The sequence below is a fragment of the Tamandua tetradactyla genome, chromosome 10 (genome assembly GCF_023851605.1).
Source record: "Tamandua tetradactyla isolate mTamTet1 chromosome 10, mTamTet1.pri, whole genome shotgun sequence".
NCBI classification, from domain to species: domain Eukaryota; kingdom Metazoa; phylum Chordata; class Mammalia; order Pilosa; family Myrmecophagidae; genus Tamandua; species Tamandua tetradactyla.
The window spans coordinates 6,890,298-6,911,564 of record NC_135336.1 but is presented as its reverse complement, the minus strand read 5'-3'; the positions used below and the strand labels follow the sequence as shown (position 1 = coordinate 6,911,564).

At 42.2% G+C, this 21,267-nt stretch overlaps 1 protein-coding gene across 1 annotated transcript; it reads left to right on the top strand.

The window, feature by feature from the left end:
- Nucleotides 1–18,700: 18,700 nt before the first annotated feature.
- SST (somatostatin) lies at nt 18,701–20,138 on the top strand. The gene is made up of 2 exons (XM_077117531.1): nt 18,701–18,930; nt 19,779–20,138. Exons 1-2 carry the CDS (start codon nt 18,793–18,795, stop codon nt 19,989–19,991), a joined length of 351 nt encoding a protein of 116 aa, XP_076973646.1. The 5' UTR covers nt 18,701–18,792; the 3' UTR covers nt 19,992–20,138.
- Nucleotides 20,139–21,267: the final 1,129 nt, after the last annotated feature.

Here is a 21,267-nt window from a genome sequence, read left to right as displayed (position 1 = left end):
CGGAAATGCAGACTTTGTGCCAGCTATCATGTCTAATTTCCCAAGAATAACATCCCATGAGATAGAGAGCACAGTTACTCACATTTACAGAGGGGAAGCAGGCTTAGTGAGATGCCCCGTCTTGCAAGCCTAGTGAGCTGGTTAGTTTAAACCTGGTACTGGAATCCAGACTGCCAAGGAGTGGAAAATAAAATAAGCCTGTTTGAGTTACATGACACATATTGAGACTCAGCTAAGACACTGGGCAGGCACACAGCACCTTGGCCAGAGGGCAGAGTCACCCACTAACATCTAGATGATGGCTGGACTTCAGACCAGTACCCAAGACAGAGAGGGAAATAGGTTTTCTAGAAATCTCGCAATAGAGATGTCTGAGAAATATGCAAAAATTGCCTGCCAGATTTGTTGACAAGAAGTTTAGGAGAGAGCTCTTGAGACAGTTGGCCTGAGATTAACCCAGGGCTCATGTACCATTGCCACTGTAGTTTGGAATGAATATTTGTTCTCCAGCTCCCCCTGAGACCACTAGACATGTTGAGAGAAGACTCTTCTATTTTTTTTTTTTTGTTTCTATATATATGCTGTAACTACCCCTGCGTTGTAGGTGTTTCATGAAGGCAATCCTCTGCAACCCCTTTATGCATCATCTGTGCTGATTTGGCACCATTGGGTAGGTGAAATATGGCTTTCACTGACTGTCGGTTTGGAAGTCGTGTGCAGCACACCTGATGAAGACGGCAGGCCATGAGAAGGAATGCTGTGCGGGGACTCTAAAGATCTGGGCACTGGTCCAATGGTGATGTGGAATGAGACAGTACAAACCTACTCTCACCCATGGAAAAATGGTGCGTGGAGTATATGTTATGGCTATATAGCTGTATTCCTTCAAATTTTGTTCTCCAATTCAACATTCATCTACTCTGGTCTATTTTATTCCTGGTTTGTCTTAAGTTCCAAGATACCAAGTTAATTAGATGTAGTCCCTGACTTGGAGAGGTTACAAGGGTTAGAGCGGAGTCCAATGTGTGCTAATCACTGCTGCACTAGTAAAGGGACAACCTAGTGACACCTGGAGAAGGAGACCTTAGGAATGGTTTCTCAGAAGGGGAGTCACAAGGGGGCATATTTTGAAGGATTAGCAGGCATAGGCTGGGCGCTCAAGGCTGGGGCTGACAGGCAGGCAAGTGCATCTTGGGCTAAGCAAAGGTGAAGAGAGACCAGAGGTAGAGCTAAAATTCATGTTTAGCAAACAGTGAGCAATCAACCACCAGAAGAGCACAAGGGATAATGGAGCCTCAGGGGAGGGGCATCATGGGCAGGGGATGACTGGCTAGAAGTAGGGCAGAAGTAAAAAGGTAGGTTGACACTGGGTGAAGACAGCACTTTGGTTGTAGTAAGGAGCAAAGGTTGTTGTTGTGTGGTCTGCAGGAGCATTTTAATTGGTGCTAAAAATTTTAATTGCCATTTTTAGAAACATTTATTTATTATCTATTTATTTATCTAATTAATTAATTAATTAATTGGCATGGGCAAGCACTGGGAATCAAACCCAGATCTCTGGCATGGCAGGTGAGAACTCTGCCTGCTGAGCCACTGTCGCCTGCCCTAGAAACTTTTATTTAAAAGCAAAAAAAAAAAAAAAGAGCACTGAAGTCACAACTCTATCTTCCATAAACATTTGAATGCTCAATTGAATGTTAATTAAAGGAAGCATTCAGTTTTTCCTCCTTCATTCTGATCTTTCTCCTACTATCTTTTGTTCTCACTCAAATAGTTGAGAAAAGTTCTAGTTCTTTTTTTTAAATACAGAAATAGATGACATGTTCAGATGCTCTGTGTGCAATGACTTTGGGCTGTAAATAACAAACCTGATAACTTTCGTCTAATAATACAGAAAGTGTTGTTTATTCAGTGCTGACAATAAGGTCAATTAATTAACAATAATTAGTGAAACAGGCAATCCACTTCTGGTTTCAGTTTACGCATGTTGAGTTTAGCTGAGAACTATTATAGGATAGATGTTTTCTTTTTTGCTTGTTTTCTATAATAAAATGAATTGCTGTTTCGGTTTGCAAAACTTGCCAGAATGCAATATGCCAGAAATGGATTGGCTTTTGTACAGGGGATTTATGAAGTTACAATAATCATGTCTGAACATGACAAAATGTGCAGAAATTTTTTTTTCTGACTGCAATATATTTAAACAAGAAATTAAAACCAAAAGATTGACCAAAATTTCAAAAATCAAATATTTGGACCTTTTAAATGTGTTATCTTTGGGATAAAAATGAAATAAAATATTCTCCAGGATTCATTTATTTGCATCTGATTTCAAAATAAAAGAGAAGGAAAGCCCTATGTATAAAAGTCACTTTTTTCAAAATGCATCCTAACCTTTAAAATTTTTGTTTTACTGTATTGTTAGACTATTTAAAATTATTTGCCCCATAGAAAGTTATAAAACAAATGCTTATTCTCCTACTATACTACATAATATTAACAAGAAGTTTAAGAATCAACTCTAAATTTTCAAATTCCTTTCTTCTCACCCTTTTACACCATTCCACTCCACATGTGAGCTCATTATTTTGCTTTGAAGTACTTTTACAAGTAATATATTCTGGGAGAGTCTATGGGTGACATGTTGCATAGAAAGACTTTATATTGTCCTCACCCATAAAAAAATGGCTAAGTATTAAATTCTATGATCACAACTTTGGTGGTTTTTTCCTCTCTCAAACATTGGTAGGCATTGTTTCACTGTCTTCTGGAATTTACTGTGGCAGAGAAAAATTCCACTAGCAACCTATTTTTTTTCCTTTTACATTGCCTGACTTTTTTTTCTTCAATTGATGCAATAGCCTCATAAACCTTGTTGCGATTTTCCCCGTTTCCTACAGTAACTTTATCCCTAGAGAAGTAGGCACTGACTGTGGTTCTTTAGATTGCTTTCATTTGTTTGAACTACATATTTTTTCATGTATTTAATGACTTTTCTCTGCTGATGTTTACGCACGAGGAGCTGGTGGGGATCTTGCTTCAGAGATTGTGTGGTGTCTCTTCAGGCTATTTGATCTCACACAAAGGGAGAAGGAAAAGACTTTATTTCACCCTAGTTTTCTTTTCCAGAAGAGTGGTAAAAGGGTGCTAGGGGGAGACCTTCACTCAGATGCGGCTACGGAGAAGGAGCATGGTGAGACATTTCTTCCAGGGTCCTGCTTCTCTCGCTGACTGTCGCAAACACCCTCTTGTTCCAGACTCCCTTGCAGAAAGGTTTGGCTATTTGACTAAGTTTTGGCCAATGAGATATAAGTTACACAGAAGTTATAGGTCACAGTTTGGGGGAAAACTTCTTTAAGAGACAGTGTTTAGCTTATGTATTTCTGTTTAACAAATCATCCAGAACTTAGTGGTATAAACAACAGTAACCATTTTGCTCTCTCTCATAATTACTGTTGGTCAGGAATTTGGGAAGGGCTCATACCCAGTCACAGTCACAAAACATGCCCAGAGAGGAGGCGTAGACTCCACTTTTCAACGGGAAGAAAGTCGAAGTCATGTTCAGAGCGTGTAGAATGCGAACCATCGTTACAGCCATCTTTGGGAAACGCAGTCTCACATAGACTCCATAATGACCGTGTGCTCTTTGCGCCTCTCTTCTTTTTCCTTTCTCCTTCCTGCTGTCTGAACACAGATGCTATTCATAAGGCCAAGACCACACATGGCAGAGAAATGGGATAGATGTAGCTTTAATCCTTAATTTCATCCAGTGCCTTATCCTCCCGGGACTGTCAACCTGGAATTGGGTATGCGAGAGAAATCAACGCCTCTACTTTTAAAGAAGTTTTGCTGTTTTGCAATTTTTGTCACTTGAAGCCAAATCCAACCACATAAATCAGGCGTTGCTTGGTGGAACTGCAATCACATAGCATTCCATGCCGTTCCTTAAACACACTGTGTTTTCACCATTCCTTGCCCTGAAGCACACTGGTCCCCAAACCCACCATTCTCTGTCAAAAGTTGAATCATTCCCTGTGCCAGTTTGAAACTGTCGTGTACTCCAGAAAAGCCGTGTTTCTGTAACCCTGATTCGATCTGCCTGGTGGGACCTTTTGATTAGGTGGTTTCCATGGAGTTGTATTTCCACTCATCATCCAAGGTGGGATTGCTTACTGCAGTTCTTTAAGAGAGAGTCATTTTGAAAAAACTCTGCCGTGCCCACACAGCCAGGGTCATTTGGAGATGCAGGAAGGATATGCTCCCAGGGAAGCCATTTGAAGAAATTGGGAGAGAAAGCTATCAGACATCACCTTGGGCCTTCCCAGCTGAGAAAGAAATACCAAACGTCCTTTCTTGTCAAGGTATCTTTTCCTGGATGCCTTAGTTTGAACATTTTTATGGCCTTAGAACTGTAAACTTGTGACTTAATAAATTCCCTTTTTAAAAGCTATTCCTTTTTTGCATTTTGGCTGTTTCAGCAAACTAAAATGCTCCCTTACTTTCAATTCAATAGCAAATGCCATCTATTAAGAAGTTTTCTCTGATATCCAGAGACAGAATTAGGGACAACAACCTGCGTACTCTTATAAACTGCTTCTGGAGCCTGTACTTAATGAATTCACCCTGTCCTGTATGATATCTGTTACCTCTATATCACTAGCTCTGCTGGAATTTTCTTGAGTTTAGGGAGGATTTTACATTTATCTTCATAGTACTCTTGTTTGGCTATTTCCCAGTGCACCTACCTTAAAGTCTTGACATTCCATATGTTCCAATATCTTTGTTCTATGTATCCCTATCACATCATCTGATAGGAGAGAATTTTGCATTCATAATTTTGCATTCTTTTTCTTAAAGAGATCCTCTCCTCTCCAAATCCTATAAGTGCCAGGGCCCCCCAAAATTCTGGATCCACCAATTCCTGGAAGACAAGATATTGAAAATGTTCCCTGAGGACAGAGCAGATTTTGATAGATGGACATAGGCATGTGTTTTAATTTGTAAATTTGTAATTTGTTTTTTTTTAATTTTTATTTTTTTTTCAGAGAGCAGAGGGTCCATTTATTGAAATTTTAAGAACAACAGAATGTGGAAGGTGTCCACCTCCTGGGACATGTTCCTGGCCTCTCTGCCTCGGGGCTCAGCACAGGGATATGACCCCAAACACACCTCATCTCCCAGAGGGAGGCACTCCAGGGTGAAGGCAGGGAAGGGCCACAGGGTACTCTATGCCAGGCTGGGGAGTGGGAACAGGAGGGAAGACATGCCCCTCCCTCAGGACCTGGTGTTGTCCCCAGACCCTGGGGTGGGCTGACAGGCAGGGCTCATGCAACAATGAGTGGGCAGCAGGTGGCACAGACACCATACCACTAGGCATGTGTTTTAATTTGTAAGTCGCTGGGATGCAACATACCAGAAACGGAATGGCTTTTATAAAAGGGATTAAGTTGCAAGTTTATAGTTCTTACACTGTGAAAATGTCCAAATTAAGGCAAGGCTATAAAAATGTCCAAACTAAGGCATCTGGGGAAAGATATCTTGGCTCAAGATGGCCAATGATGCTCGCAGTGAAGTCTGCTAACTTTCTCTCCAGACTTCATCAGTGGCTTCCTGGGGGCATTTTCCTCCTGCATCTCCAAAGGTCTCTGGCTGTGTGGGCTCTGCTGCCTCTAAAGCTTTTTTCCAAAATGATCCCCTCTTAAAGGACTCCAGTAAGCAAACCCACCTTGAATGGGTGGAGACACCACTCTGTGGAAACCATCTAATCAAAAGTTACCACCTACAATTGGTCACATCTCCGTGGAAACAATAAGAACAGTGTTGCTTCCACCCAGTAACATTGAGTGTAAAGAACATGGTTTTTCTGGGGCACACGATAGCTTCAAACTGGCACAGCATGCATCTACTGCAGATAGATGGAGTATTCGGCTTGTTATAAACCGAAATGTGTTGGCCACTTTAGGGAACGAGAGTACACGTATTTTCTGAAGAGTAAGGGATCAACGGGAAATGAAAGGGAACCCACATTGCTGAAAGATGAAAACTTAACGAAGGGATGTGGATTTTTTTCCAAAAGATGATGGTTTGAATTTGGAATTTTGAAGGGAGACAGTCATTCAGTAGGTGAATCAAGCCACAGAGTGCAGAATAGGTTTGAAGTGGTTGCATTGGGGTTGGGACAAGAGCTGGAAGTAGGAGGGCAGTTAGGAAGCTTTGAAAATCTTTCACGAGATAATTAAGGATGGCTTGTTCTAGCAACAATGGAGAGAAGAGAAGAAACACATATATAAAGAAGAATTCATAAGCTATGAATAGTCAAATGTGGCATCAAAAAGGAGGGTGAAGAGGCAGGAGTCATCTGCATAAAGGTGATGGCTGAAGACATTGACTGACACTAGAGTCAGCACTCATGCAAAGTTTGACAAGTACATTGTGAACATTTAGTGTATTCCTGGCTATCTTCTAGGTAAGCCAAGATCAGAAGTCACAATCACTGCTGTTGAGGAAACCTTTTAGCAAAGAGCCAGACAGGCAAACAGTATTGAGAGACAAGATAATGAATAAATGAAAAAAAAAAAAAGAAAAAAAATGCAGGTTGTTTGTCTTGTTTCACAATTTTTTGAATGTGTAGAGTCTGCCCCTTTTGTGCTGTGGGTTTTATTTAGGAAAACAGGGATTTTTGCATCAGCCTACTAGAATCTACAAGTGCCAATCTTTGCAGAGATGTCCAGCGTCTTTTTAACAACAACAACAAAAAATGGAGATTAGGGTCCAAAAGACGTGGCTGTGGATGGGCACACAGTCTAAGCACTGGAGGGGACAGAGGTGACCGTACGCATTCGTTGCAGGAATCTCTTCTGATTATATCTTATCCCACGTCTCCTTGGATTTATAAACACGGTGTTAGATGAACTACTCCTCTTGTTAGAAACCCAGAACTGACATCTGTTTCCTGCTGTGAAATGTCACCTAGTGTGGTGGTTTGAAGCTTTATGGACCCCAGAAAAGAAAGAATGTACCATTCTTATAGGCGCAGACCTAGTGTGGGTGGGACATTTTGGTTAGGCTATTTCAGTTGAAATACGACCCACCCCATTCAAGGTGTGTTATAATCCTTTTACTAGAATTCCTTCTGGGAGGATAAAGGACAGAATAAACTCAGGAGAAAAATCTCCTGGAGTTGTTGAGAGGGGAAGCCACTGAAGCTAGAAGATGAAAACAACAAAACCCAGGAAAGGATCAGCTGACATCAGCCATGTGCCTTCCCACGTGGCAGAGGTGTTTCAGATGCCAGCAGCCTTTACTCAAAGAAGGTATCATCTTAGTTGATACCTTAATTTGGACAGTTTCACAATCTTAGAACTGTACATTTGTAAGCTAATAAATCCCATTGTAAAAGCCAAACCATTTCCGGTGTGTTGCATTCCAGCAGTTTCAGCAAACCAACGGTTTGCTAATGCTTAGCTGATGTTTTTTTTTTTTTTTCTTTTCCCCAAAGGCATGGTGGTAGTTCATCAATTTGTCAGAAAGTTTTTATGATTAGGAAGTGTAGAGCTAAGGGTAAAAGGGAGATCGCAGTAAGTAAGAGCACTCTTAAGCAAGTGAGGGAGATCATGTTATAAACAGGTTGAAAGCTGAGTACATGCAAATTTTGCCTGAAGAATGAAGGTTTGACATTATAGATTATATTTCCCATACCACTGTAGGCAGAAGGAGGGACTCTGAAACCCTTCCTATATGTGCTGTTAGCCTTGATATACATGCCTACTTGCCACTAACTCACTCCGTGGGCATTGCCCAAATCAACCATTTCACTCTCCTGGGTTGTCACCACAGCCACTCCACCACTCCCTGCGGCACTCGAAGCCTGGTCTCCAGTTTCAACAACCGATGTACAAAGAAATCGAGGTACCTACTGGGGAAAAGCATTGCAACATACCCGCAGTTTGGATTTAGCCGACTGAGCTATTTCTGTCAGAAGTGGGAGAGAGAAGAATGGGGTGTTGAAACCAGAGCCCAATTCCGAGAAGAGACTCTAGGGCCCCTCAGTTGAATCTACTTAGTGTCTGGCAGGATGAGCCTGTCTCTCAGTAAATGGGCTTGAGGTTTGGAGGGGAGGAGTGGTGCCAGGTACAGAGTGACGTGAATCCAGCTCCATCTAGCCCGCTCACAGCTTGGGAAAAACAGGGTGTATTAGTTAGGGTTCTCTAGAGAAACAGAATCAACAGGGAACACTTGCAAATATAAAATTTGTAGAAGTGTCTCACGTGACCATGGAAACGCAGAGTTCAAAATCCGCAGGGCAGGCTGTGAAGCCGACGATTCTGCTGGAGGGTGTGGACGAACCTCCACAGGAGAGGCTCGCCAGCTGAAGCAGGAAGAGAGCCTGTCTCTTCTGAATCCTCCTTAAAAGTCTTCCAGTGATTAAATTGAGCATCACTCATTGCAGAAGACACTCCCCTTGGCTGATTACAAATGGAATCAGCTGTGGATGTAGCTGACCTATCATGATTTAATTCTACGAAATGTCCTCATCATAACAGACAGGCCAGCACTTGCCCAACCAGGCAAACAGGTACCACTACTTGGCCAAGTTGACACATGAACCTGACCATGACACAGGGGCTTGGTTACTCTATTGGTTTCCTGTGGCTGCTGGAATAACCACAAACAACCACAAACTTCGTGGCTTACAACAACAGTAATTTATTTTCTTTCAGTTTGACAGCAGAAGTCCCAAATCAAAGTGTTGGCAGACGCTCTAATGTAGAACACTTCCTTGCCTCTTCCAGCTTCTGGTGGCTTGAGGTGTTCTTTGGCTTGCGGCTGCATCACTTCAATTTCTGCCTCTGTTTTCACATGGGCTTCTCCTCTCTGTGTCTGTTTCTCTTCTGTCTTTTATAAGGGCATTTTGGATTTTGAACCCACCTGGATAATCCAGAGTGATCTTATCTCAAAGGCCTTAATTTAATTACATCTGCAAAGATTATCTTTCCAGATTAGGTCACTCTCACAGTGTCTGCAGGCTAGAATGTGGACATATCTTTTGGAGCCCATGATTCAACCTGCTACAGTTATTAAACACTGTTTTTGCAACAGCCAGCGGCCTTAGCAGCTCTGCAGCAGGACCCCTCTAAAAGGATGGAAGGCAGAGGAGGGGGCTTTTTTCTATTTACAGGAATACAGAGGTGAGGTAAGCACCAGCAGGAAATTTTTCCTTGAGTCCCATTAGGGTTAGGCAGTGGTAGGGAGAACAGCAGCCTAGAATTGAGGGGTACAGGCAGAGTGCAGAGTGCAGCACAGGTAGGCAGTGGTCGAAGGCAGTGCCTTTCAAGCTGAGGTTTGTGACTCACTAGTAAGTTGCATGATTAATTTAGCTGGTCATGGCCAGCATTAAAGAGAAAAAGAGATCAGAGTTTATTGCAATTAATAAGAGTGAGTCCTGTTTTGAGAAATGTCTGTGGAGGGCCATGTGTTTGTGCATTGGGATATGTATAAAATGTATTTCTCATTAAGTTGCAGCAAAAAATTTGAAAGCCCTTGGTTTAAGGGACCCTGATGTGGTGCTTTAGAGCAGCAAGGAGAGAGCAAGGCCTCCTGGAGAGTCCTGGGTCCTGAGCGTTGGGAATTACCTGGGGCGAAAGAGCTGCGGCCAGGCACAGCGGCAATGGCATAAACAGCCACAAGAGGGAGCACTCAACACATGTGAAACCTCTTTCCGGGCCTACCTCTCCCTCCAGGGGTTTGGGAGTGACCTCGCAAAGAGAGTGAGACTCCATAGATACGCAGGTCAGGGGAGGCCTTTTTGTCAGTGAACTTTGGGGCCAGCTATAAATGTGACAGGTTTCCTAAGCACTGGTTCATGAGGCCTGGGGACATTTGGATTACATGTAAGAGGAGGGTTTGTATTAGAATTTTCAGCTTTCAAACTTTGTTTCTCTCTTCAAGCCCTTTATTGCTATGAAATTTTACAGCAGAATGCTGATACATGAGACAGAATCGCTGCAACATGGAGGTCCTGAGGCCTGCTTGCAGTTAGATTTAGATCTCATTTGGGAAGCTTTATTGGATGACACTAATTAGAAGGTGTTTTCAGTCCTTCCAAGTGCTAATTCTTTCACTGCACGGATCCAGACAAAAATTTAAATAATTTACCAGATCCTAACTTCTTTTTGAAGCCAAGGATTGCATTTTGAACATCTTCAAATCCCTAGTTCGTAGTCTGGCATGTTCAATAATCAGGTCTTTGATGGACTGTAAGTTTTGTGTGCCTATCTTTCAACTCCTCCATCAATTACGGTATTCTCTACATAGCGGTTGCTTTTAAAAAGTTGTTCGCATAAATGAAAATGAACAAAAACCTTGCTGTAAATTTTCGGATGACGTTGCCTTTACCAGTCGAGCCAGCAGAGGGCAGGAGAGCGCAGTTTAACACCACCGTACTCTCTCCATGCCTAGGGAGCCCAAGGCAGCCAATGTTGAAGGGATTAGGAAATGATAGCCAGAAAGGAGGGAGAAGCCAAAGCATGAAGGCTCAGTCTAGGGAGATTTCCAAATCCCTGCACATTAAGCCCCAAAGCTTTCTCCATAAGAATAGCTTCATCAGGGAATGAAGTTTTGCTTTGGGCAGATGGGGGACGGGTGTGCAGAGAACAGGATAGGAACTACCAATCTCAAAGCATGACTCCAGCCAATTGGATGGAAGGGATTCAAGGGATGTTCTAATGCACTTGGCATCAGTTAAAGAACAAAGAACTAAGAGAATCAGAGATTCTGACTATGAAACCATCTAGTTAAGTGATCTTCAGGGAGACCCTCCCTTCTTTTGGTCTCATTTTTCCCCTGTGTAAACTAGGGGTCGAACTAGATGATTTTTAAGACCTCTTTTAACTCTGACATTGTGTGGTGGATACTCCTGGGGCTGCCGGTGGGGCCATTTCCAGCCCCAGACCTGCCTCTGCTATTGACTCTGGAGTAATACCAGGAAAGTCAATGAGGCAGGTGCTTCGGCCCGAGCAAGGTGAAGCCAAGCCCAGGCTATCGTGCCTGGTGTTCCTGTTCCTTCTGGAAAGAAGGAAAAAGTGAGTCGTGGTCAAGCAAGGAAATAAGATGGGAGTGTAAAGAATAAACAGAAAGATGAGAGAGAAAATAGGGGCAAGAGGAAGTGAGGGCAGAGAGCAGGTAGAAAATGAAGAAAATAGAGAAAGAGAGGGAAGAAAAAGGTGAAAGGGAGAGAAGAGAAGGAACAGAGAAAACTGAAAAAGGAAATGAGAAAACTGAAATGAGATATTCATCATTTTCTAGGTGGTAGAACCCTCATTCTGAACTAGAATTAAGATCTTAAAAGATACAGATATCTGAGCACAATGTAGATTTATGAACCAGAATCTTCGCAGGTGGGAACTAGGCATCTATGGTTTAAAGCTGTTTCTCAGGCAATCCTGGTATAAGGACAAAGTTAAGAACTACCAGAGTAATATTCAAAATACTCAAAAATTCAAGTGGGAACACTGGAGTGTTGCAGTGTTTTTCTCCATGAGGCTTGTGGTATTTACATGGCCCCTGCCGTCCAGTTTCGAAGGCACTGTCAGGACCGTCACAGAGTGGAACTTCTCCATCTGCTCTGCACGGTTCACGAGGACAGTGCCATTGACTTCTAGCCTCGTTTGTCAGAACCAAGGATGAAGGGGTTCAACCAAAACAGCTTCTCCCCTGCTGCTGAGACCACTGGGTGGGCTCATGGAAGACCTCAGATTTAACTCATCTTTTAGAGGCGGAAAATAAGGTACAAGAGAACTGGGAAAGCTTCTCTGGATGGTACTGAAGTACCGAGTTCTTACTTAATTTCAGAGTTCTTTGGAAAGTTCTGAGTAGAAGTCATAGATCAATAAGTGGGAAGCTTCTCCAGAGACTTTTCTGGTCTCTCTGGAGAGACCTGGGAGGAGAATTAGAGGCAAAATTTCCTCACCTACTTCCAGTGAGAAAGGAAATATTGGAATAGCAGAAAGAGCTCTGACTGTTGGATGAGCTACATACAGATGTATCACCCAGGACCTCCATTCCTTTATTTTATTGACATTAAAACATTTCACTGTGAAACACTACACAGAGGCAAGTTAGCATTGTTATTCACTTCTGTTGTATACAGGGAAAAAATGCCTACTCTAGTAGTAAATGAATGTTTCCTCTCTAAGCTTTCCAACAGAGATGAGAACGGTTACTTTTTTCAAGAACTATTTTAGCATATTCATATGAAAACTTCAGCTAGTTCTCAGCATTTTTTTTCTTGCTGAAGCTCAGAGATGACTAATGTATGTTCCTGAAAGTATCAACTGCCTAGAATTGGGGGGGGGGGGAGTTAGGTGGTATAATTATCAGTTTCCTGAGGTTTATGATGCTTGCACTATTTATAGAAACTAGAGACTTCAACTATAAGGAGAGAAAAGCATATTTTCAACTCTACTATCATATTCAGGAATTACTCTGTGCTTGACATTTTTATGGTCTCTGAGAACGTATCTAAGACAGGGTTTATGTCTTCAATGAGTTTTTAAGCTCATGGATGAGATGTACAGTCTCTCAAGAAACAGAAATATAAGGTGATATCTGAGGGTCTTTACTACAGATGCAAAAGACACATTTTAGGACACAGGAGAAGACCATGTTGGTTTTAAATGAGAAACTAATGATATCATATTAATAAATAGTCAGAGATGGGTGAAAAGTATTCTAGGTAGAAGGAAGAACACAAACATAAAAATGAATATGGGAGAATGAAGATGTGTGTACGGAAGATGAACTGTTAAGGGAAACTGGGAGGGTTGGTTGATGGGTGGTACTGGGTGAGACTGGTCAGGAATGTTACTATCTGAGGCAGCATGACTGTCAGGCTGATGTGTCTGCATTATGGACCAGTTGGCAATGGGGAGTCATTGAAAGCTTTTGAGCTGGAGAGTGGCAAGATAGTGATGGGAGACTGCTGCATGAGACCAGGCCTGAGATGTCATCACTCATTCCTCCCTATGGAAAAAGTTAACCTCAGAGGCCTCGTTTGTAAACATCTTTACCCTTTATTATTTAATGCAATTGCTTTGGGCCAGGCTTTGTGGAATTTGGTAAAAGCCAAATTGAGAAGAAAGTCTGGTTCCTGTGACAACCAGCTCCAGCGGCAAGAAGTGGAGTTCTTCTGGCTGAAACCCATCTCGATGAAAGCCCTTGGAAGACTGCAGGTTCTCATTCTGTGCTCTCTGGTGGTGGGCATGGGGAGGGAGAAAAGGTCACTATGGGATTCTCACCAAGCACGCTTGCCCTTAGGCAAGAAGCATCTACGTGCTCGCCACAGCCTACCTCCATTCCCAATAGCAAACCCCACCAACCCCACCATGTCAACCTTCTCTTGGGTGGGTCACTTACTTCAAATTGATCTCCTTCTCCCAAGTTTACTTAAATTAAAAACTCCCTGTAACCAGCTATAAAGCTAGATAAAGACTCAACAAATGAACCCATATTAAACGGTTAATAGCTACCAGCTCTTAAAAGCCTATATCCTGAAGGAAAGCTTTATAAGACAGAAGAGACTATTTTCTAATGGAGGAATTTCAGCACCACCTGCTGCTTCTCTGTGGAAGAGATCTCCCCAGACCTTCAAATCACACGTGAGGAAGGCCACACTCTGCAGGACAGAGCATGAGCAGGGACACTGCAGCTTTCAAAGGTGATGACTGGCTTGCGGGATATTGCCTCTTGGCACAGGACTGGTTGCCTTCATTTGAACAGTAACAACAAAAAGAGACTTTGATATTTTCACTACATTCTATTACTTACCAAACGCTTTCATTTACATTGTCTGATATTGCTCTGAAGTGGCATTTTAGGAAGGGCGATGGTAATTAGGCTTATTTTAAGCAAGAGAAAACTGAGCTCTTAGCTCAAGAGCCTGACTCCCAGTCCAGGCTTGTCACCACTATTGCACTTTGCTTTTCCCGCTGACTTCAGTTCTCTCTTCTGTCTGGGAAGTAAAAGGGTTTTCCCTTTGCAAAATGCCCAGAAGTCTTTGGTGTAAACCCGCTTCCTGCACTCAGAAATTTGTGGATCTTGGAGAGGCATTTTAAAGAAGGTCTGAAAGGCTCTTCTCATTTTTACTTCTTGATATCCAAACTAGCCATCAACAAATCCTGTCACTAATACTTCAAAATAAACCTTCATAATAAACTCCCCACTTTTTTTCCTGGCTACCATCACATTCTAAAACACCATCTTCTCTTGCCTGAACTAGGTTTGGAGATTAAGTTCCCCACTAACAATCATAAGCCCTCTTCCCCTCCCAGCTTTTGAGACTTTGGAGATGGGCTCTGGTGACTGGCTGAAGAGGGTTTGATGCTAAGCCTTCTAGCTTGGCCATAAGGAATTTAAGGGAGAACATGTGTCCCCTTTTGTATTAGTTCTTTTCTCTTTTAAATGGTTCTAAGACTCCTAACTTATTTCATGACATCTATTCTTGTCCTCTTACAGTAATTTTCCATTTAGCAGAAAGTATCATTATTATATTTTTTCAGATGATATTAATATGTTCATGCTTGTTTCAATATAGTAGAAAAATGACACCCCTAAGAAATCAGAAAACCTGAAACACTGATTTTTTTAAAGATTATTAAAATTTATTATCTGTCATTCGTAATTTATACTATATATATTTTTCTCACATACTACTTTATTATTTTTGTTTTTTTATTTGTTTTTCTTGTCTTTTTTTACCACCCTTTCAAAACTTTTTTATTGTATATTATAATACATCCACAAGGCAAAGAAATAGTTTTCAAAGCACTCTTCAACAAGTAGTTACAGGACACATCCCAGAGTTTGTCATGGGCTAAGAAGGTATTATTTTAAAAAGACCTAATCATTTCAACTTCTTGCCCAAAATCCTCTCATGACTTCCTTCAAGTCTACCACGTGATCTTAGCTCTACCTATGATGCCGATCTTTCTCCTAGACCTCTCTGCTTCACTTACCTCATTCGAGCTCACTTGCCTTGTGCGGTTGTAAGAATGTGCCAAGCATGCTTCTACCTCAGGGCCTTTGCCCTACCAATTGTTCCTCCTCCTGAAAAGACCATATCTTTATTCAGATATCTGCCTGGATGACTCCCTCACCTCATTCAGGTCTGTGCTCAAATAGGTCCTGCATAGAAGCGTCTTCCCCAACCATCATGCCCCATACCTTTCTTCAACCGTTATCAATTTGAACACTAACTAATTAATATGATTATTGTCCATCATCCCTAAAGGCTTTACCTTTCTGGTTTACTTCTATATCATTGATATCTCCAACAGTGTAGGTTCTTAGTACATATTTATAGAAAGAACTGGAGTGAAACAATTTTACAGATGGAGAGACTGAGATCCAGAAAGGATCTCGGTTTTTCTTTTCTTGAAAAGAGGGCAGGCCATACTAGAAACAAGACTCAAGAGCAATTCTTCTTTCTAACAGGCCTGTGAAATGCCCACTGCACTCGTATTGGCGGGAGGTCACCCCAAAACATACGTTCAATGAGGAAGACATTCAACAAGATTATTTCTTGGTCAGAAGAGCTTACATGCAAGAGAGTCTGGATGCCGTCTAGAAGCATTTGTAGCCTGGCGGCAGACTGCTCAGTCAGAAGCTCTAGTAATGCTGAGTCAGGGGTTGATAAAATGTTTTAAAGTGGAATAACATTCTTCCTCTGACCATACCACTTCCTACCCGTGAAAGGGACTTACGTTCTCAAGACCTCAGTTTTCCCCTCTGTAAGATGGGATTTGCCTGCCCTTCTTGTCTGAAGTTCTGCATGAGAAAGGCTTTGTGAACCACAGAGGACTGAATAAAGAGAAGGAGGTGATTCTTGGTGACCAAGATCTTGGAATAGCCACAAACCACTTCCTTCTCCCAGATTTTGGGATTTAGGAGACCGGCTCTGGGGGTTTCCAATGGGCTCAGGTTGAGAAAGTTTAAAGCTAACCAGTTTGGCTGTGGAGGATTTAAGGTAGTATATATGTTCCCCTTTGCCCTGGCTTCTCATCTTTCTTACATGGTCCTTAGATTCAAAACAGTCCAAGAATTGTAAAACAAAACAAAGCAAAACAAAACCAAGAAGTCAACCCATCCACAGCCTCAGTGCTTAGCATGGGTGTGAGGGAAGAAACCTGGACTTTACTATTCCCAAGAAGGTGTTCAAGCAGCTAGAGACTACAGGTTTTATTTATTTATCTTTTATGAGAAGCAAATAAGAAGGAGGGATGGAGAAAGGGAAGGAGGGGAAATGAGAAGGTGAGACATGCAGAGACAGGGACTGGGATAGATATTGGCTAAGCCAGGTAAATAGGGAGGGAAAAGTACAGAGAAGGCAGGATAAGAACCAGATCCAACCAGACTGAAGTCAGAAAATTATTGGGGAGAGGAAAAAAATTAAAAAGAGGATTGAGGATGTAGAGAGAAGACAAAAGAAGGATTGAACAAGGAAGATTCTGAGAGGGAAAGTCAGAAGATGTTTAAAGAAAAGGAGAAAGAGGAGAGATGAGAAAGAGGAGAGGAGGAAGACAAGGATGAAGAAAGAGTGGAGCAGGAGTCTGGGAAGGAAGGAAGCAGAGATCCTAGAGCATAAGGCAAGATGGCGGAGCTGCCATTTATCCTTTGTCAGCTCTTATTTTAGAGAAGCAAATTTTGCCTACTCAGTGATGGGTGCCAAGGGCCAAGTCTTGGGTGGAGAATATTGCCCTAGGACAGTTGGCTTACTGTAGCTAAACTCTGAACACTTAGAGCCCAAGGAGGGCTCACAGATATACAGAGAACATAGCAGCTATTTATTGGATCTGGGGTTCCACCCTCCCAGTTCCTTGCTCTCTCAAAGTATTCTAATACATAGATGACTTTTTTTTTTTTTAGAGAGAGGGAGGAAGGGAAGGAAAGACAGAGAAGGAAGGAAGGAAGAAAGGGAAACATCTTTAAACATTTTCTTATTTTATTATATTTTGTTTGTTTGTTTGTTTTTTACATGGGCTGGGGCCGGGAATCGAACCGGGGTCCTCCGGCATGGCAGGCAAGCACTCTTGCCCGCTGAGCCACCGCGGCCCGCCCCATAGATGACTTTTTGATGCCTTATTTTGTACATAGACTTGCCTGGATTTATCAGGCTGTGGGAGTTTTAGCTCCCCTTGCTGTGTATCCTCTCTTTGTCTTGACTTAGAGATTCACAAAAGGGAATGGTGACAATATCCAAGACACTCAGGACTCTCCCCTCCCTTCCCATCTCTCCATACTGTGGTTTTGGTCTGTGTTCAGAATGTTCCAATACATCATGTGTGACTGGTGACAAGATTATCCAAATTCTGTGCTTCACTAGGTTTCTGTAGATGAGGAATATCTTTCTGGCTAATACAGATTTTCTTGAAACTCATAATTTGTCATCCCTTGGTGGGTCCTTGGGGATCATCTAGTCCATGCCAGGATATCAGCTGGTCCTTTCTTGATAGATTTCAGGAAAAGCTGCTAAAACTCTGAGATGGGCAGCAAACACTTAAATAGACCATAACCAGAATTCTATGGGAGCATTTGAGTGTGTGTGTGTGTGTGTGTGTGTGTGTGTGTGTGTATGGGGCAGGGTGGCGTGGGGAGCTCCATCTGCTTGAGAGTCTGTTGATCCTTACCCCACATATAGACACACAATATTGCTCACATATTTTCAGGGATTTCTTGAATTTTCACAGGTCCGGACTGAGGGTCCCTGACCTCGAACTTCTCCTTTGGCCAGAAATCTATTTGAAAACTCAGAGTGGAGTGGAAAGAACCCTAGCCTGGGAAGTGGAGGTCTGGCCCCAGTTCTAACTGTGGAATGCGGGCCAGAGCGATTCCCTGCCTGTTTTTAGGGTTCAATGACTCAGGTTCAGTAGATGATTTCTGAGATTGCCTTTCAAATCCAAGTTTCAAGGCACCAAAGTGAAGCTGATCTCACTTTTTTGGGGGTAGTTTTTGCCACAGTGTTAAGGCAGAGAGACCAGAAATCTCTCAGCTGCTGAGAAAGAGGGAGCTCTCTCTTCCCAACTATAGGGAAAAGTGAAGGGTATTTTGTTTTGTTTTGTTTTTTACATCATCACATGCAATACTTTTCACATAGATAACGGAGGAAGAGAAAATGGTTTAGACTTGTCTGACATTTACATTCCATCCTCAGCTCTGTTCTTAGAGGAATGATTCTGAGTCTCCATTGGCCCTACACATATTCCTTTGCGTTTGTTTGGCCTCCCAAAATGTTTGAGTATGGTGACAGTTGGAGTTGTCTGGGTACATGTATGTGTATGCAGCCATATGTGACAGTGCGTATACCTCCGTGAGGGCTGATTGCGTTGGGTTCTGTTTGTATGTATTGAGTGTGCACATGTGTACGTGCATGTGTGTGAAATTACAGAATGTGTATGTGCATAGCACTGAGTGAATATAAAAGATTGCATAGATACCGTGGCATGTGTGAAACCATGCATGTGCGGGATTTTTTTTTTTAAGTAAGCCACTTCAGATCGTGTAGCCTCCTCTCGCTTCGTGATTGATTTTGCGAGGCTAATGATGCGTAAAAGCGCTGGTGAAATCTGGGGGCGCCTCCTAGTCTGACGTCAGAGACAGAGTTTAAAAAGCGGGGAGACGGTGGAGAGAGCCCAAGCCGCTTCAGGAGCTGCGAGGTGCAGAGCCGTCGCTGCTGTCTGCGGAACCGCATCTTGAGTTTGAGGATCCGCCCTCTAGCTCGGCTTCCCCGGCGTCGCCGAGATGCTGTCCTGCCGCGTCCAGTGCGCGCTGGCCGCGCTTTCCATCGTCCTGGCCATGGGCGGGGTCGCCGGCGCGCCCTCGGACCCCAGACTCCGTCAATTTCTGCAGAAGTCCCTGGCTGCTGCTGCGGGGAAGCAGGTAAGGAGAGTCCCTCGACGACCTCTTTTTCCCTCTGTCTCAGCCCACACTTATCCTTGCGCCAGCTCCCATAGACTGTCGTCCTCAAGAGTCTTGGTGCTTTTCAGGGTCCCTCATCTCCCAAAGCTCTTAGAAAAACTTTCGAAGTCCAGACTCCCATCTTACCTTTTTTTTTTTTTTTTCCTCCCTGAGCAACGCAGTCAGTCACAGTTCAGGTGGGCTCATTGACATTCAGGACCTGAGCAGGAAGGGGTGATGGAATCTGTCCCTGGTACTGCAAACGGGAGGTGCTGACCCAGGTGCTGAAAGAGCGGACTTCTGAAACGGTTATCATCTAAATAAACACTCCCTTTCATGCAGTGGGCCAGGGGCTAAGGAGAACTCTATAGACGGAACATGATTATGTCTGCGATTGTAGGAGGTCTTTTTTTCTCACAGGGGGCTCAGTGAAAACGGTAAGAACAATTCTACTTTTAAACTCATAATACAGAAATTGAGTTAAGCAAACTGTTGGCACATGCTTTAACTTTGCAAAACTGCTTTAATAATGTGGAGCTATTCCTCTTTCTCTCTCTCACTGTGTGTTGTAAGTCGACAGAGGCAAAAATAATTGCAGAAATATGTAAGCCTTTGAGGCATTTTTGTTTGACAGTGATTATGAAAATTACTCTTAATTTTATGCCCTTAACTGGTTTTTTAATTATGACAGAAAGTGTGCAGCATAGCAATTGGGTTTTTGATGTGGCTGACTCTGCTTTCCTAAACTGGACTTCAACATTTCTTCTTATCCGTCATTGTTATCTTCAACCTCACTATCTCTCTTTCCCTCTCCCTTCCACCTGATATAGGAGCTGGCCAAGTACTTCTTGGCAGAGCTGCTGTCTGAACCCAACCAGACAGAGAATGATGCTCTGGAGCCCGAAGATTTGTCCCAGGCTGCTGAGCAGGATGAAATGAGGCTGGAGCTGCAGAGATCTGCTAACTCAAATCCAGCCATGGCACCCCGAGAACGCAAAGCTGGTTGCAAGAATTTCTTCTGGAAGACATTCACATCCTGTTAGTTTTATTAGTTATTATTATCCACATCAGACCTCTGATCCCTCTCCTCCAACGCTGTCTCTCTTCCTTAATTCCCCAAATCCTCAGCAAGACCCTTGCATTTGGAGTTGAAGACTGTAAATATAAAATAAAATTATGGAAAACAAGAATTTGATTTCTTATTGAGTAATTCTTTGTGAACACTAATATGTGATTAACTTGAGCTGTGATTTCAAACTAATTATTTGAGACATGTACTTCAATTATCACACACATACTATTTACAATTCCCTATTGTAATAAAGTGTTTAAATGGTAATCCTTATAGTTTGGGTCATTTCAAACAAATAATTTCAAACAATTCTATGCATTTTAATTTTAATCCAATGAAAATTATTGGAAGGAACTGCTATAAGCACCAATCACATATTAAACACTCTTAAAAGAATATTTTGGGCTACTGGGAAATGAGTATTAGTGCTTGGAGGTAGGCAGGCTGAGATATCCAACTATCTACCAGGTTGATATGTAAAATATATATGAAAAATGGAAGGTAAGAATGATTTAAAAGTAAGAAGACAGAAGTTGGCTTGAATAGCCGAATAATGCTCTGAGAAGTTGCTTCTAGTTTGTGAACATTTATCTACAAAAACAGCATTGCTTTTGTATTGTCTTCTTTGACAATCCTTTGTAATGGAACAAGGCTAAATGGCTGCCTCTGGCTTGAAAATAAGCTTCTAAATAATTGTTCTTAGGGGGAAATGCTATCTTTACTACAAAATTCCAGCATGAGAGTACTATGTAATGCAAGAAACAGGTGTTACGTCATGTCAGAGGAAACTACACTATTGAAGGTATTGGAGGCCAATCTCAAAATCACAGCATAATTGAAGGAGATGTCTCAAAGTGTTCTTTTTTGTTTGTTTGTTTGTTTGTTTTTTTACATGGGCAGGCACCGGAAATCGAACCCGGGTCCTCGGGCATGGCAGGCAAGCACTCTTACCTGCTGAGCCATCGTGGCCCGCCCTCAAAGTGTTCTTTTGATTTTATCAAAATGGGAGCCAAATAAAAATGCAAATAATAACTAGAATACTCACTAAATGTTAGTTATAATTATTAGCATTATAAAAACATACACAGTTACATACCACATACTATGGCTCAAGACAGAGATTAAAATAATACTAATTTAATTCACAGAGTCCTGAATTAGATATCTCTTTGGAGATGTATGCTTTAAGTATAAATCATATTTCTGCATAGCTGTTGAAATAATAAACCAAATATAAAAACATAGAC

Excerpts from the sequence above, each read along its gene's own strand:
- SST (XM_077117531.1), top strand. The coding sequence starts at position 18,793 with ATGCTGTCCTGCCGCGTCCAGTGCGCGCTGGCCGCGCTTTCCATCGTC. Across the intron at positions 18,931-19,778 it reads CTGCTGCTGCGGGGAAGCAG|GAGCTGGCCAAGTACTTCTT; the intron begins GTAAGGAGAGTC and ends CACCTGATATAG.